The 18,100-nt window shown below is 44.0% G+C and overlaps 1 protein-coding gene across 14 annotated transcripts in view; it reads right to left on the minus strand.

Annotated features, from left to right (window-relative positions):
- Positions 1-18,100, minus strand: part of LOC140465897 (supervillin-like) — a 242,531-nt gene that overhangs the window by 90,638 nt on the left and 133,793 nt on the right. For 11 of the 14 annotated variants that reach the window (XM_072561805.1, XM_072561814.1, XM_072561812.1 and 8 more), the window contains 5 exons: positions 16,605-16,833; positions 14,160-14,289; positions 11,853-11,897; positions 8,955-9,020; positions 8,649-8,720 (listed from right to left, as the gene is read on the minus strand). In XM_072561805.1, the coding sequence (XP_072417906.1) occupies positions 8,649-8,720; positions 8,955-9,020; positions 11,853-11,897; positions 14,160-14,289; positions 16,605-16,833 (542 nt within the window). The remainder of the gene's footprint in view (positions 1-8,648; positions 8,721-8,954; positions 9,021-11,852; positions 11,898-14,159; positions 14,290-16,604; positions 16,834-18,100) is intronic. The other 3 variants (XM_072561809.1, XM_072561810.1, XM_072561813.1) reach the window with 3 other exon arrangements.

Consider the following 18,100-nt stretch of genomic DNA (forward strand, 5'->3'; position numbering starts at 1 on the left):
TTTACAAATACATTAAGGAAAAAAGGGTAACTAGGGAGAGAATAGGGCCCCTCAAAGATCAGCAAGGCGGCCTTTGTGTGGAGCTGCAGAAAATGGGGGAGACACTAAATGAATATTTTGCATCAGTATTTACTGTGGAAAAGGATATGGAAGATATAGACTGTAGGGAAATAGATGGTGACATCTTGCAAAATGTCCAAATTACAGACGAGGAAGTGCTAGATGTCTTGAAATTATTAAAGGTGGATAAATCCCCAGGACCTGATCAGGTGTACCCGAGAACTCTGTGGGAAGCTAGAGAAGTGATTGCTGAGCCACTTGCTGAGATATTTGTATCATCGATAGTCACAGGTGAGGTGCCGGAAGACTGGAGGTTGGCAAATGTGGTGCCGCTGTTTAAGAAGCGTGGTAAAGACAAGCCAGGGAACTATAGACCGGTGAGCCTGACCTCGGTGGTGGGCAAGTTGTTGGAGGGAATCCTGAGGGACAGGATGTACATGTATTTGGAAAGGCAAGGACTGATTCAGGATAGTCAACATGGCTTTGTGCGTGGGAAATCATGTCTCACAAACTTGATGAGTTTCTTGAAGAAGTAACAAAGAAGATTGATGCGGGAAGACCATAGATGTGATCTATCTGAACTTCAGTAAGGTGTTCGACAAGGTACCCTAAGGAAGACTGGTTAGCAAGGTTAGATCTCATGGAATACAGGGAGAACTAGCCATTTGGATACAGAACTGGCTCAAAGGTAGAAGACAGAGGGTGGTGGTGGAGGGTTGTTTTTCAGACTAGAGGCCTGTGACCAGTGGAGTGCCACAAGGATCGGTGCTGGGTCCTCTACTTTTTGTCACTTACATGTTTTTTTGATGCGAGCATAAGAGGTACATTTAGTAAGTTTGCAGATGACACCAAAATTGGAGGTGTAGTGGACAGCAAAGAGGGTTACGTCAGATTACAACAGGATCTGGAGCAGATGGGCCAATGGGCTGAGACGTGGCAGATGGAGTTTAATTCAGATAAATGTGAGGTGCTGCATTTTGGGAAAGCAAATCTTAGCAGGACCTATACACTTAATGGTAAGTTCGTAGGGAGTGTTGCTGAACAAAGAGACCTTGGAGTGCAGGTTCATAGTACCTTGAAACTGGAGTCACAGGTAGGTAGGATAGTGAAGTAGGTGTTTGGTATACTTTCCTTTATTGGTCAGAGTATTGAGTACAGGAGTTGGGAGGTCATGCTGCGGCTGTACAGGACATTGGTTAGGCCACTGTTGGAATATGGCATGCAATTCTGGTCTCCTTCCTATCAGAAAAATGTTGTGAAACTTGAAAGGGTTCAGAAAAGATTTACAAGGATGTTGCCAGGGTTGGAGGATCTGAGCTACTGGGAGAGGCTGAACAGGCCATTTTCCCTGGAGCGTCAGAGGCTGAGGGGTGACCTTATAGAGGTTTACAAAATTATGAGGGGCATAGATAGGATAAATAGACAAAGTTTTTTCCCTAGGGCCGGGGAGTCCAGAACTAGAGGGCATAGGTTTAGGGTGAGAGGGGAAAGATACAAAAGAGACCTAAGGGGTAACGTTTTCACGCAGAGGTTGGTACGTGTATGGAATGAGCTGCCAAACGATGTGGTGGAGGCTGTTACAATTGCAACATTTAAGAGGCATCTGGATGGGTATATGAATAGGAAGGGTTTGGAGGGATATGGGCCGGGTGCTGGCAGGTGGGACTAGATTGGGTTGGGATATCTGGTCAACATGGACGGGTTGGACTGAAGGGTATGTTTCCATGCTGTACATCTTTATGACTCTATGACTCTATCTGTCGGAAAGAAAACAGAGTCAATATTTTAGGTCCAATGACCTTTCTTCAGAACTGCTCTGCATATATGGACTTGAATCCCATCAAGGTAGGTGGTAAAATTTAAATTCAGAAAATCAATATAGAATTTTTACAAAATGCTATTTATTGGGGATCATGTAGCCACTGCCAACGTCATAAAAACCCAGCAATGCCCTTTACGAAGGCCGACCTGCCATCCTTTACTGATCAGGCCTACATATGTCTTGAACCCCACAGCGATGTAGCTGAATCTTAACTGCTCCCTGAAGTGGCCAAGCAGATACTCAGTTATATCAACACCACTACATATTCTAAAGAAAGGTTTGAAACAGGGTAGACCAGCAAGCATTAACCTAGGCATTAGAAGCAAGAATGGCAAATATAGCCTCATCGACACTGCAAAAGTCCTCCTTACAAATATTTAGGGGCTTGTGTCAAAATGGAAAGAGCTGTCCCACATAATATTCAAGCAACAAACTCATACAATAATACTCTAGGAGTCATACCTTAAAATGTCTCAGAAAACGGCACCACTATCCCTGGGCATGTATTGTCTCACAGCAGGATATACCCAACTGAGGTGGCAGCATAGTGGTAGACAGTTGAGAGGGACTTGCTCTGGGAGTCCTCAACATCAACTCCAGACTCCCATGGAATCTGTTCTGGGCAACAGGTCATGCATGGGCAAAGAAACTTCGTGCTGCTTACTGCCAGTGCGCAACCCTTTTAGCTGATGAATCAGTTCAATTGAATATCACTTGGAGAAAGCATTGAGGATAGCAAGGATGTTAGTGTCCATTGCCAGAGAAGCTTGACAGTATCAGTACTGACCACACTTGTTGATTCCTAAAGGAACTAACTGTTAGACTTGGTCTATTGCAATTGTAAGAGAAGCAACAGAAAGGAAAAACGTACTTGAACTCATCCTTGCCAATCTACCTGCCGTCTGCCCATGACTGTATTGGTAGGAGTGACCATAGCAAAATCCTTGTGAGACAAAGGCCTGACTTCACAATGTGGAAACCCTTCACTCTTTTGTGTGGTCATACCACAGTGCTCAATGGGACAGACTCCAAGTGTCCTCAAGAAGTCACATTGGATTTGAAGCATCAACTCTGTTTCTCTCTCCACAGATGCTACCAGACCTGCTGAGTTTCTCCAGTACTTTGTTCTTATTTCAGACTCCAGGCCATGCTGTGGGCCATCAGCAGCAACAAAATTGTAGTTATCAACAATCTATTACTTAGTGGCCCGGCAGATCCCTCAATCAATCATTACCTTCAAACCAGGAGATCAACTCTGAACAATGAAGAGTGCAGGAGAGCATGCCAGGAGCAACACTAGGCTACGTGCATGCCAAACAGTGGAAGAAGCATCCAATAGACAGCATAATCAAAGGATCCGTTCAAAGCTCTGCAATTTTGCCACATGAATGGTAGTGGGCAATTAAACAACTAACAAGAGGAGGAAGTCCCACAAATACCCCCATCCTCAATGCTGGTGAGCCAAGCACATTGGTACAAAAGGTAAAGCAGAAGCATTTGCACTAATATCAGCTAAAAATGCTTTGTGCATCACGGCCTTCTCTGCAGTTGCTAGCTTTTGACCAATTTGATTCACTCTATGAGCTATCCAATAACAGCTGAAGGACAATGTAAAGCCTGACAACATTCCGGCAACACTTCTAAAATCTTATGCTCCCGAATTAGTCAAGCCCTCAGTCAAATTCTTCCAGTACAGCTGCAACACTGGCATCAACCCAATAATATGGAAAATGTTTGAGATATGTCCTGTCCACAATAAGCAGGTCAAATCCATTTAGCCAATTACCCCCTATCGGTCTATTCTTGATCACCAGCAAAGTAATAGTCGAGGTTGTCAACAGAAGTATCAAATGACACTTGCTCAGCAATGATTCTGCCAGGGTCACTCAGCTCCTGCCTGCAATATAGCCTCGGTTGTTTTAGATTAGATTCCCTACTGTGTGGAAGCAGGCCCTTCAGCCCAACAAGTCCACACCAACCTTCTGAAGAGTAACCCACCCAGACCCATTTACCTCTGACTAATGCACCTGACACTATGGGCAATTTAGCACGGCCAATTCACCTGACCTGCAGGAGGAAATCCACGCAGACACAGTGAGAATGTGTAAACTCCACACAGACAGTCGCCCGAGGCTGGAACCAAGCCTGGGTCCCTGGTGCTGTGAGGCAGCAGTGCTAGCTATTGAGCCACCGTGTCCCCCTAACATAAAAAGAACTGAACCCTAGAGAGGAGGTGAGAATGGCTGCCTTTGACATCAAGGCAGCTTTTTGACTGTAAGTGGTATCAAGCTGCTGTCGTAAAACTGGAGTCAATAGGAATCTGGGGAAAGAAAGCTCTCCACTGGCACGAGGATGATGATTGTGGTTGTTGCAAGTAAATCATCTCAACTCCTGGACATGGTTCAGGACATGCCTGAGCTGCAATTAGTATTATTGGAGCTGCATCCATCCAAGCAAATGGCAAGTGTTCTATCACACTCCTAACTTGTACCTCATGGATAGTGTACAGACTTTGGAGAGACAGAAGATGAGTTATTCACCAATGAAATCCCAGGCTTCTGCCTGCACTTGTAGCCATAGTATTTATATGGCTGGTCCAGTTCAGTTTCTGACCAATAGTAATCTACAGGATGTTTATAGTGGAGGATTCGGCAGTGGTAATGCCATTGAATGTCAAGAGGCAATGGTTAGATTCTTTCTTGTTGGAAATGGTCATTACCTGCATTGAGAAGGGGGAGCTAAAACATTTCCACTTCTCAACCCAAGCTAGATATCATTCAGGTCTTGTTATATTTAGACATAGACTGCTTCATTATCGGAGGAGTCACAAATTATGCTGAACATTGTACAATCATCAGTGAAAATCCTAAATTCTGACCTTATGATGGAGGGAAGGGCATTGATGAAGCAGCTGAAGCTGTAACATTTATCAACAGGAACCTGTTGTCTATAAAATTTGAACCTCTTCAAACCATGTTTATCTTTATTCCCCCATGAGGTTAGGGAGCTGTCAGCACCCCACTGCTTTCTCCATGGCAATGCCTTGGCTAATCAGAAAGGATACAGCAGTTCAGGCAGCATCCAACGAGCAGCAAAATCGACGTTTCGGGCAAAAGCCCTTCATCAGGAATAAAGGCAGAGAGCTTGAAGGGTGGAGAGATAAGCTAGAGGGGGGTGGGGTGGGGAGAAAGTAGCATAGAGTACAATAGGTGAGTGGGGGAGGGGATGAAGGTGATAGGTCGGGGGGGAGGGTGGAGTGGACAGGTGGAAAAGAAGATAGGCAGGTAGGACAAGTCATGGGGACAGTGCTGAGCTGGAAGTTTGGAACTAGGGTGAGGTGGGTGAAGGGGAAATGAGGAAACTGTTGAAGTCCACATTGATGCCCTGGGATGAAGTGTTCTGAGGCGGAAGATGAGGCGTTCATCCTCCAGGTGTCTGGTGGTGAGGGAGCGGCGGTGAAGGAGGCCCAGGACCTCCATGTCCTCGGCAGAGTGGGAGGGGGAGTTGAAATGTTGGGCCACAGGACGGTGTGGTTGATTGGTGCAGGTGTCCCAGAGATGTTCCCTAAAGTGCTCTGCTAGGAGGCATCCAGTCTCCCAAATGTAGAGGAGACCGCATCGGGAGCAACTGATACAATAAATAATATTGGTGGATGTGCAGGTAAAACATGGCTCCTTTAGGGGCTTGGATGGAGGTGAGGGAGGAGGTGTGGGCGCAGGTTTTGCAATTCCTGCGGTGGCAGGGGAAGATGCCAGGATGGGAGGGTGGGTTGTAGGGGGGCGTGGACCTGACCAGGTAGTCACAGAGGGAACGGTCTTTGCGGAAGGCGGAAAGGGGTGGGGAGGGAAATATATCCTTGGGGGTGGGGTCCGTTTGGAGGTGGTGGAAATGTCGGCGGATGATTTGGTTTATGCGAAGGTTGGTAGGGTGGAAGGTGAGCACCAGGGGGGTTCTGTCCTTGTTACGATTAGAGGGTTAGGGTCTGAAAGAAGTTGCCAACCAAACTTCTCATTGGTGTGCATTGTTGTGATTGTTTGAAATTTGGCATTTTTGTGTTTGTCCTAGTGGGTGCAAGGTGAAAAGATTCAGCAACATGTCACTCTTTTTAGCAATTTTAAGATTATGTACTATGCTTCTTGATTTGCCCACTAGAGGAATTTCTCTGTAATCTGCCCTGCCAAATCCTATTAAACAGCTCAACCAGATCACCCACAATCTCCTATTCTGCACACATATCTGTGTATCTACCTCACACACAAGCAGACAATTGGATACCAGGGAGTGATTATAAGCCGATGTGGTGTAATTTTTGAGTAAACCTCCAGGTGGGGGATCTTGAATCGCTTGGAAGACACATTGCAAAACAATGGCCTGTGTTGCTTACAGATCAAATTTACGCATTGCAGGACAGAGTAGCAATGCAAAGTCCAGTGATCACCATTATAATGCAAATGCAGGGTACAAGTTTCAATGTTGTGAACTGTACTTTTCCAATGTTTTGATTAGATTGCAGTCCTTTTAGGCATTTTAACTGAATTAAAATGTCACCAGCTGCCCTTTTGGGATTTGAGCCTGTCCGTCTCAGAGCACTGCTTTAGGTCTCTGCATTACTGCCTTACATATAGTCAGGGGTAAATGGAGGGTAGGGAATGGGTCTGGTTGGGTTACTCTTTGGAGAATCGGTGTGGACTTGTTGGGCCAAATGGCCTATTTCCACATGGTAGGGATTCTAATCAATGTTGGCACAACTGAGGCTCTTGGCACTCTGTAGTAGCAAAAACACCGCCACATCTTCCGCCTTGCCAAACTGAATTATTTCCAGCAGGAGGTAGAGTGGTATAGTGACACCAGACAGAACTGATTGGACACTGCACACTCTGGAACATCCTAAACACAAGGCCACCCACATGCAGAATGGAGGACACTGCATGCTTGTGCTCAGGAATAAATCTCAGGATTTTACAAATTATATTTTATTCTCAGTGTTATAAAGTTATAGCGTCCCATAGCATGGAGACAGACCCTTCAGCCCAAACTGGTCCATGCTGACCAAAGTGTCCATCTACGCTAACCCTATTTCCCTGCACTTGGCCCATATCCTTCTAAATTTTTCCTAACCATGTATTTATCCAAATGCCTTTTGAATATTGTTAATGTACCTGCATCAACCACTTCCACTGGCAGCTCATTCCATATGCGTACCCCCTTCTGTGTAAAAACGTTGCCCCTCAGATTCCCTTTTATTCTTCCCTCACTAACCTTACACTGATGCCCTCTCGTCCTCGATTCCCCAGCCCTGGGAAGAAGGCTGAGTGCATTCACCCTATCCATGCATCCCTTGATCTTATACACTTACGTACGATTTCCCCTTAGTCTCCTATGCTCTTAAAAAAAAAGCTTGTCCAAACTCTCCCCTATAACTCAGACTTTTGAGTACTGGCAGCATCATTATAAAATTCTTTGCAGTCTTTTCAGTTTAATAACATCCTTCCTATAGCAAGGTGACCAAAACTGAACACAATACTCCAAGTGCAGCCTTACCAACATTCTGTAAAACAGCAACATAACTTCCCAACTTCTCTACTCAATGCCCTGACTGATGAAGGCCAGTGTGCCAAAAGCCGCCTTCACTGCCCTGTCTACCTGTGACTCCACTTTCAGAGAACGCTGCACTTGAACTCCAGGGTCCCTCTATTCCATTACACTCCCTAAGGCCTTACCATTCACCATGAAACGGCTACCTTGATTTGACTTCCCAAAATGCAAAACCTCACACTTATCTGTACTAAATTCCATTGACCACTTCTCAGCCCACTTCCCAAGCCGATCAAGGTCCTGCTGTAATTTCTGATCATCTTCCTCACTGTCTATTTTCGTGTCATCTGCAAACTGCATCATGCTTTGTACATTCTCATCCAAATCAGTGATATAAATAACACAAAGCAATGGGCCCAGCACCATCCCCTGCGGTACACCACTAATCACAGGCCTCCAGTCCGACAAGCATCCTTCCACTATTACCCTCTGCTTTCTACTATCAAGCCAATTGTGTACCCAATTAGTCAGCTCCCCCTGGATTCCATGCGATCGAACCTTCCAGAGCAGCCTCCCATGTGGAACCTTATGAAAGGTCTTACTGACATCCATATAGACTACACCGACTGCCCTACCTTCATCAACCTTCCTGGTCATTTCATCAAAGTACTCTAACAAGTTTGTGAGGTATGATCTCACACGCACAAAGCCATGCTGACTATTCCTAATCAAACCCTGTCTTTCCAAATACATGTATATCTTTTCCCCCAGAATCTTCTCAAGTAAGTTACCCATCACAGATGTTAGGCTTACTGGTCTATAGTTCCCAGGTTTTTCTTTGCAGCCCTTCTTGAATAAGGACACAACATTCGCTATCCTCCAGACTTCAGGGACCTCAACCACGGCTAACAATGATGTAAAAATATCAGCCAGCAATTTCGTCTCTAGCCTATTGCAGTGTCCTTCGATATATTTGGTCAGGGCCAGGAGATTTATCACCTTCATACATTCTAATCCATCCAACACCACCTCTACTGTGACATGGACTGTCCCCAGGATATCACCACTATCTTCCCCAAATTCCCAAGTCATCATGTCTTTCTCCAGTGGGAATTGTAAAAGGAGGCTGTCTGGGGAACAGATTATACAGGTAAAGGGGAGGGGGTTATTCATAGATATCCATTGTTCTCTATACACTCAAACCAAACACAGGAAATAGATAAACTGTCACCTTTCGTCTCCACAGACACTCAGGGCCACTCTGACTGAACGTCGCTTCTCTGAGCTTGTGAGAAAATGCTTCCTTCAGGAAGAGAGAGAAAGAGACAGAAGAATGATAAAGAAAAACTGAAAGTAGATGTGAAAAAATGCATCAGCTCAATTGTAACTTTGTGACTGGTCCACTGACAGAGTAAACCTTGGGCCAGATCGGAAACCCACAGCCACGGTTAGTGCTGAGATGTCACTCAGCAGCATGCGTTGAGTATCTCAGCTTATACATTAACAGGCATGAATGATGGATAGGGAAGGAGCTCACCTGGTCATACATGATGTACTGGCATGGTCTATTAGCAGGGGGATAGATAGAAGAATAGACTGGGTCCTACAGGTGCCAGAAGAGACAGAATGGAGAAAGGTTAGAACAGGATATGACAGGGCAGCCAGGGACAAGTGCAAAGCCAACACAAATACACAATCCCTTAATTTATTTAAATAATAGAAGGAGCTTGTCTGAAAAATCCACTGATGCAGCAGTATCCAAGCAACATCTTGTATGACCTCAGAAATTAAATGTAAAAGCAAGGCAATGAATAGTTAAAGGTGGAAAACCAAAGTTTGAATCATTAGGATTATTGATCACTACTACAAATACTGATTACAGATGAAAGCAAGATTGTGTCATTCTGCAGGAAATATCTTGTAAATAAATTTACACCATAAAGGATTCTAGCCAATGACCAATTTCCCAGGGTGTTGGGCAGCTGTTATTCCTATTGTTAAACCATGAGATGGAACGCAGAAGCATCAATAGTTGTGATGTCCTTGTGGTATTATTGCAAAACTATTAATCTGGAAATTCAGCTAATGTTCTGCGGACCTGGGTTCAAATCCTGCCATAGCAGATGGTTGAAAGAATTCAATAAAGAATCTGGAATTAGGGGTCTACTGATGATCATGAAATGATTGTTGGGGGAAGAATCCAGCTGGGCCGCTAATGCACAGGAACAGGAGCTGCTGGTCTCAGTAGGGAGTCAGTAGCAGTAGCTGCTGGTCTCAGTAGGGAATCAGTAACAGGAGCTGCTGGTCTCAGTAGGGAATCAGTATCAGAAGCTGCTGGTCTCAGTTGGGAGTCACTCACAGGAGCTGTTGGTCTCAGTGGGGAGTGAGTAATAGGAGCTGCTGGTCTCAATGGTGAGTCACTGACAGGAGCTGCTGGTCTCAGTGGGGAGTCAGTAACAGGAGCTGCTGGTTTCAATGGGGAGTCACTGACAGGAGCAGCTGGTCTCAGTGGGGAATCAATATCAGGAGCAGTTCATCTCAGTGGGGAATCAATAATAGAAGGTGCTGGTCTCAGTGGGGAGTCAGTAACAGGAGCTGCTGGTCTCAGTAGGGAATCAGTAACAGAAGGTGCTGGTCTCATTGGGGAGTCAGTAACAGGAGCTGCTGGTCTCAGTGGGTAATCAGTAACAAGAGCTGCTGGTTTCAGTGGGGAGTCACTGACCGGATCTAGTGGTTTTCACGGGGAGTCAGGAAAAGAAGCTGCTGTATCAGGCAAGCTCTTCAGGGAAGGAAACCTGTCATCCTTAGGCCTACATGTCACTCCAGACCCTCAGCAATATAGTTGACTCTTACATGCTCTCTGAGCAATTAGGGATGGGCAATAAATGGCCAAAGAAGCTCACATCCCATGATTGAATTTAAACAAAAAACCTTTCACCTTTGACTTTCCATCCCGTCCCTCAGGATTTCTTCCCCAATTCTCCTGAAGGTGTTGCCTGTCACAGAGCTACAGTTCCACAGATGTAAAGTTAAGCAATAACAAATACAATCCCACAGAAGTGTACTCCAGCAGCTTTTAACTTTTTCCAGTAACTCCTTTAACATATCCCCTGTCACCTGCATAGTATATGGCTGTTTGGGAAAAATAGGTAAATAAATTAAAGGATAGATTTGTTTTCATTGGGATAATGAAGAGTGATTCTCAGCAGAGATGGAATGATATGAAATGATCAGAAACTAACTAACCATGCAGCCATTTATTTTAAAAACGCAGTCAAACTTGTTCTGGAGTATATGCAGCATAATGGGTGAGAATTGAAATGAAAAGGACCAAGGAATGCATCCATGTGAAGTTAGTCTATAAAGTGTGAAGTAAATGTTTCAGCTTGTTAGTGCTCCACAAGTAGACACAATTTTGTTTCCATCGGAACTGCAGGCAGTCACTATTGATTAGATTAGATTCCCTACAGTGTGGGAACAGACCCTTCGGCCCAACAAGTCCACACCGACCCTCTGAAGAGCAACCCACCCAGACCCATTCCCCTACATTTACCTCTGACTAATACAACGGGCAATTTGGCATAGTTAATTCACCTGACCCGCACATCTTTGGATGGTGGGAGGAAACCAGAGGAAACCCACACAGACACGGGGAGAATGTGCAAACTCCACACAGACAGTTGCCCAAGGCAAGGTTTTGAACCCGGGTCCCTAGCTCTGTGAGGCAGCAGTGCTAACAACTGAGCCACTGTGCCACCCCAAATAGATCAGCTGAAAGATGAGATGCAGAGTATTGGGACAATAAGGTACAAACCACACAGCTCTGTCTTCCCAGTGTTGGGTGCAGACTGTAGAATAACTCGGAGACTCAGATTTACTTAATTTACTCTTTGTTCTTTCAAGAAGTTGTACATCTCACATTTAACTGCCATTAAATTGGATAGGGAGTTAATTGAAGTGATGGTGAATTTTATTTTACAAGCTGTACTGAGATTTTGAAGTTTGCTTCGGATTTTGCTATGTACAACGGTAGTGTCCCTTGGACAGTGAGTCTGTTGGAACTCCAACTGCAGAGTTCATTCCTTGTAACCAAAATGACAGGTTTGTTTGTTTATGCACTTGTTCCTATGCAGTAACCAGCAAGGTTGAGGGAGATACCAACCATGAGTAATGTAAGGAGTAATGCACACAAAAAATAAATCAATGATTGAAATTCCAAGATTGGCAGGGAGAACCGATCCTGCCTGTTCCTGTAACTCACAGTTTCAGGGAGGGGTGTTCCATACAGGAGATGTGATGTTTAGTGGCAGAGGGGTTATGATGGGCTTGACCAACTGAAAAGCATTTTCCTCAGTCATGCAACATAATTTATTCCTGGTTTACATGGTGTCATTTTGCTCCCCCCCATGGCCTTATCTTTGACTTGTGCTCTTACCCAGTACTGAGGCTGCTCTGCATCACTCAGATACCCATCTTCTCCCTATATTCAGGACAAAAAGGAAAAAAAAGATAGAGGCAGAGATATATCGAAAGGAAAGAGTTCTCAGATGAGGTAGTGAACATATACATCAAATTAGCGAAGCACACTGGATGTTGAGACAGATTTGGGGGAAGGGTGGATACAATGGGAGCTAAGGATGAAGGAAGTAAGTTTTCTCTTTGCCTGGCTTTCAGCTGAATTCCTTAACTGGTAAATCAGTCTTCAAATGTTCTCAGTTGCTGAGGGATCAGAACTGAGTCTACTAATATTTATACTAATATTTCTACTAATACTAATACTTTTCCGGGTGGAAAAGGACTCCAGGATGTTTGCAACATTCCTTTCAGAGACAATGAAAATGAATGACCCTCGATTTCTTTTTACAATTGTACCACAAACATCACTGGAACAGAATGTAGCCTCAGGTGAATAGCAAGCCACAGAATAATTAAAAGGAGGAGCATTTATATGACCTCAAGATGTCCCAAGCACTTTGCATTCAATCACGTGTTTGTGAAATTGTCATGCAGGAGTCAATGGCAACATTGTCCTTTTAGTCAGTCCCAGAGACCAAACTTCCAGAATGTCCTCTGCCCTGAACCCTGTGTGCCTTCTACCTTGTTCCCTGTGTGGCCTCTGCCCTCTACCCTGTGTGCCCTCTGTCCTGAACCTTGTGTGCCCTCTGTGCTCTACCCTGTGTACCCTCTGTCCTCTACCCTGTGTACCCTCTGTCCTCTACCCTGTGTACCCTCTTCCCTGAAATCTGTGTGCCCTCTGCCCTCTACCCTGCTCACTCCTGCATGTTTCCTCAACAGCAATGGAATTCTTGAATTAAACTTCCATTTTCCTCTGTCAGCTACCCAGGAGCTTTGTGCTGATGATGAATCGTGATCAGATTCCAAACAAGGAAGACTGAGGCAATGATTCAAAGTTTAAGCACTGGTTTTCGCCAGCTATTTCACTCTCATGAGAAGGACAATTTTGACAGTCTTCAAAAGGAACCCACCTGAGAGGGAAGTTCGCAGTTTGTGACGTGTCTGCGTACTGCAGTTGTCTGGATGCTTTGCTTCAAATAGAATCAGGATTGATGAATAGATTTGTTTGATACATGAGCATCAAAAATTTGAATACTTTGCCAAGTTTAATCCTTATGAATTGTTCCTTTCCAAGCCGACGGATACAGAAGCCAAAATGTAATACCTCTGCTAGCTGACATCAATCAGTTAACTCAGCACAGACCTGGGATCAGACTAGGAGCGGTCTTGGAGTTCACAACTCGGCAGTTCACTGTTTTAAAAAGCTGAGCTATCGGTCGACTTGGGCTTAACGCATTAATACTGCAGTCACAACTTGAAAGAGGCAAACTCCATCATTTGACATTTTCTGAATTTTACAAGCTCTGGTTTCTGATAAATATTGCACGTCATAAAATCAATGACTTAATTACAGAATCTCTAGACACACACAGACATAAACACAGATACACACATTTTAAACATTAACAATAGATACACATTGTGTAATCAATGATTTAATTAGAGAATCTGTCTACTTCTACACAGACATACATGCAAGCAGTGATATTTTAAACATTAACAATTGATACACATTATAAAATGAATGATTTAATTAGAGAATCTATTTATACACACACACACACACACACACACTTTTAAACATTGACAAGAAATCATAAATGTCTTTCACTCCTGTGGAACACTCTCAGACATTGAGTTGTAAGAGTTTGGAATGCACCACCAGAGAGTCACTCAAAAGGGAGCTAGCTGGTTATTTTGAAAAGTAATATTATCCTTGGTTAGAGGGAAGAAACAGGAGCATGGCATGGAGTGAGAAGGTCATTCAGAGAGCCAGTGCAGACATGGTGGTCTGAATGACCTGCATCTACACTGTAACCATTCTATGATTTTGTAACTGCTGGGAAAATAAACTTGACCGAGATATAAATTTAAACCAGGGATATCAGCAGGGTGGTCTTACCAACTAGGTTCTGTGATATATTTGGGTTGATATGTAATATCTTCTACAGTTCCTGTTATTAAAAGATTAATTATAAAGATCCTGATTCAGTTCTTCTGCTATTTATGAATCACATTATAGAGTGTTTCACTGACCAGTAAAATCTGCTGGTACCTCCAAGCCCAAGTTTCATTTCCTTATGAATATTCCTCAAGAAAGCAGGGGATTGGCTCTACATTATCAGCACTCTCACATTTCAACTCCAACCTGTCATCACTCTGTTACCTTTTTCTTCCAGGCACCTTCGGCTTGTTGGAGCTGACTGTAGCGTTCAGTCAGTGGGACATGAACATCACTCTGCCTCTTGTTCATTTTATTCTTCCACTGCTCCTCCCCGTCTTTCAGTTTCTGCAACCTGGCGTGGAGGACACTCATGAGATACAATAATATTAACAGTGACTTCTGTTCATCTGTAATGCAATGTAAAATGTTCCAAGGTGTTTTCAGGGGAGCACAAAAAATTCTGATACAAAGCCAGATGAGGAGATATTAGCAAATGTAACCAAAAGTGTATTCAGAGGGGTAGTTTAAGGAGCATTTTATGCTGAGCTTGCATAGGACAGTGTTTGGACCTCAGCTGGAGTATTCTGTACAGTTCTGGGCACCACACTTCAGGGAAGATGTGAACACATTGGATACTGTGCAGAGGTGTATGAGAATGTTTCCAGGGTGAGAAACTTCAGTCGTAAAGATAGATTGGAGACATTCGGTCTGTTTTCCTCGGGCAAGGAGAAGGCTAAGGTGAATTTGGGGAGGTGTTGGCTGAGTGGTATTATCACTGACCTGTTAATCCAGAGACCCAGATAACATTCAGCGGATCGGAGTTCAAATCCCACCACAGCAGATGGTGGGATTTTAATTCAGTGAAAATCTGGAATTAAAGAATCTAATGATGACCAAAAATCCATAGTTGATTGTCAGGGGAAAAGAAACCCATCTGGTTCACTAATCTCCTTTAGGAACGAGACTGCCTTCCTTGTCTGGCTGGCATGTGACTCCAGACCCACAGCAATATGGTTGACTCTTAACTGCCCTCTGGGATGGGTAATAAATACTGGCCTAGCCAGTGATGGCATCATCCCATGAAAAGAATAAAAAAAATTAAAACAAGTTTTTAAAATCGTCAGGGGACAGCATAGACAGGGATAAACTGATCCCACTCATACAAGGATCAAGATGAGAGGGCAAGATAAAATGAGACATCAGAAAAAGACCTTATTGTCACATTGAGTAGTTAGGCACAACCTGGAAATATGGTGAACTGAGGCATTCACAGAGGGCATTGGATTATAAGTTAAACAGAAACAGTAGGAAAAGGCAGGAGAATGGCACAGAGAGCCAGTGTAGACATAGTAGGCTAACATATATTGCAACAGTTCTGTTATGTGTGAGTTTGAAGGAGAATAGGGAGAGGGAGAGTTTAGGAAGAGAATTCCAGATCATGGAGTGCTAGCAGCTGAAGGCACAGCCACCAGTGATGGATGGGGGGGGAGGGGGGATGAAAATGGAGATGCGCAGGAAGCCAGTATTAGAGGAACACAGATCTTGGGGAATTATGCAGCCAGACGAGGTTACAGAGATAGGGAGGGGTGAAATATGGAGGGATTTGATGAGTGAATTGAGATTTGGTATGAATTAGGAGATGATGCCAAGATTACAGAAGGTTGAAGCCCAGCTAGATGTGCACTTGAATAGTCACAGGCTGAGTTAATAACAGCATGTAGATTATAGTGGTGCTGGAAAAGCAGAGCAGGTCAGGCAGCATCCGAGGAGCAGCAAAATCGACGTTTCGGGCAAAAGCTCTTCATCAGGAATAGAGGCAGGGTGCCTGCAGAATGGAGAGATAAATGAGAGGGGGGTGGGGGTGGGGGTGGGATCCTGTAGCAGAGAGGTTGAGACTGAGATAATATTAGGTGGTGTTCCAGAGGGTGAAATAGAATTGTACATACAATTGTAGAAATCAGTCAATGACTCAGTGAGGAACGAACTGGAAATAGAAATGGACTCATACTCATTTCTTCCTAATGAGTATCTCTAACACATAAAGCAGCCATTTTACATGAAGCAAAACAAATGTTTCCACACTGTAAGTAATCTAATCTAAATCAGAATAAATGAGAATGGCATCCAAAAATAATTTTGTGAATCTGTTTGTGCATGTTTGGGAAGATATAGGCTGGTGAGTGATATAGTGGATGTTAGTTGATGATGGATGTTAAATTCTTTTTACATTCATGATTTGATGTTCACTGATGTCACTGTAAGGTATCTTGTGCAGTAGAAAGGCTCAGGGCTGTACCTGAAGGAAAGGCTGGGCTGATTAAACTAATGTGGCCTCACTATTCTCTGGCACACAGGCACTACATTTGCTCAGTTGCCCCATTGAAGGTAACTAGCCATCATTGCTGCCAATTACCTGTTGTATAGGTCTCACCTATATGAGATTTGGTTAGGAAGAGAACCACCTTCAGTAGTGCTACCTCCCATAGTCAAACAGCATGCTGCTGTTCTGGCGTATATCAAACATGGCTGAGTGGACATGAAGTACAGGAGTTCCCTGGTCTATTTGACCAAAGCAGTCAGAAATAGACAGATAAATGGAGGAGAAGAAAGCAGGAGGGATTGCAGTGAACCTGAAAGGTAGGGAAGATTTCTTCTCAATCTCTGTACCTGTCCTTGACAGACGTTCCTATGTTAATTGGAGTTAGGGATTGCTCCACATTGTCGTCATCAAGTAACTGTTTCAGGTAGCCCTCGCCTTGCTCTTTGCCCTGCGATGTGCAGAGGTTATCAGCTGGTTGCCACTGCGGAAGGGAACAGTTATCTTTCTGGTGCCCCGGTGGTGAGGAAGGCGGTGTTGAGAAATTGTCCTGTTCTGGCTCTTCAGATCCTTCAGTGTCTGAATTAATGGAACAGAAATATGTTCAAACTAACCTATCAGCAAAAGGAGAAACAATACTGGTTCTAATCGCATTAACTGAAAATATCAAAGCTCCACATTTACTATTACAATTAGATTTAAATCTTGTCTTGCAAATATTTTAGGTTTCCCCCATCAACTTGTCACCAGGGAGTGAGATCTAGACAGTGAGCACACAGGCAACTCTAGTTGGGTGGCACGGTGGCACAGTGGTTAGCACTGCTACCTCACAGTGCCATGAGACCCGGGTTCAGTTCCCACCTCAGGCGACTGGCTGTGTGGAGTTTGCATATTCTCCCCGTGTCTGCGTGGGTTTCCTCCAGGTGCTCTGGTTTCCTCCCACAGTCCAAAGATGTGCAGGTCAGGTGAATTGGCCATGCTAAATTGCCCGTAGTGTTAGGTAAGGGGTAGATGTAGGGGTATGGGTGGGTTGCGCTTCGGCGGGGCGGTGTGGACTTGTTGGGCCGAAGGGCCTGTTTCCACACTGTAAGTAATCTAATCTAGTTTTCGACCCCAGCCAAGTATTTCACAACAGCAATCACTAAGTCAGCACCGTGAACAGGAACCCAGACTGACTTTCCATTTCTCTAGTCTTGAATTCTTAAGAAAATGATGAAGAGTCATTTTAATTCAGCCATCCAGAATGACCTTAATGTCCTGCTTTTGCTGTACCTACTTCTTATTTTAGATGATGTCAGTTTTTTTTCACCTCCACTATCTGGCAGTTCATTTTCACAGCTTAATCATTTTCTCTGTGAAGGAATTCTTTACAGCGGTCCTAAGTTAGACCTTTACAGATGTGATCCCTAGCAACCTAAAATAGTATTCCAGATTTTGCTTTTTCATTGCAGTTACTACCTTAAATATTAATTAACTAGCTTTATTGCTTCAAATAAATTCAATTTTCAGGTGCTTCCTTTTTAGTTTGGCAAATTATATTTTCATTGGTTTCTCCTCATAACTTAGAGTTTTGATACTCAGAAACATTCCCTTCTCTTGAATGTTTTCTTGTTTTTCAGAGACTAAAACTTGAGGCACAACAACCATACGATCCATTTACGGATTTATTTTTGATGGGCAGTGAGTGCCACTGGCAACGCCCACATTTATTGCCCTTGAACTGAGTAGTTTAACCTGGCCATGTCCAGAGGGCAGTTAAGAGTCAATCACATTGCTGTGGGTCTGGAGTCACACGCAGGCCCAATCAGGGCAAGATGACAGATTTCATAAAGGATAGTAGCAAAAC

This window comes from Chiloscyllium punctatum, chromosome 42 (genome assembly GCF_047496795.1).
Source record: "Chiloscyllium punctatum isolate Juve2018m chromosome 42, sChiPun1.3, whole genome shotgun sequence".
Lineage (NCBI taxonomy): Eukaryota > Metazoa > Chordata > Chondrichthyes > Orectolobiformes > Hemiscylliidae > Chiloscyllium > Chiloscyllium punctatum.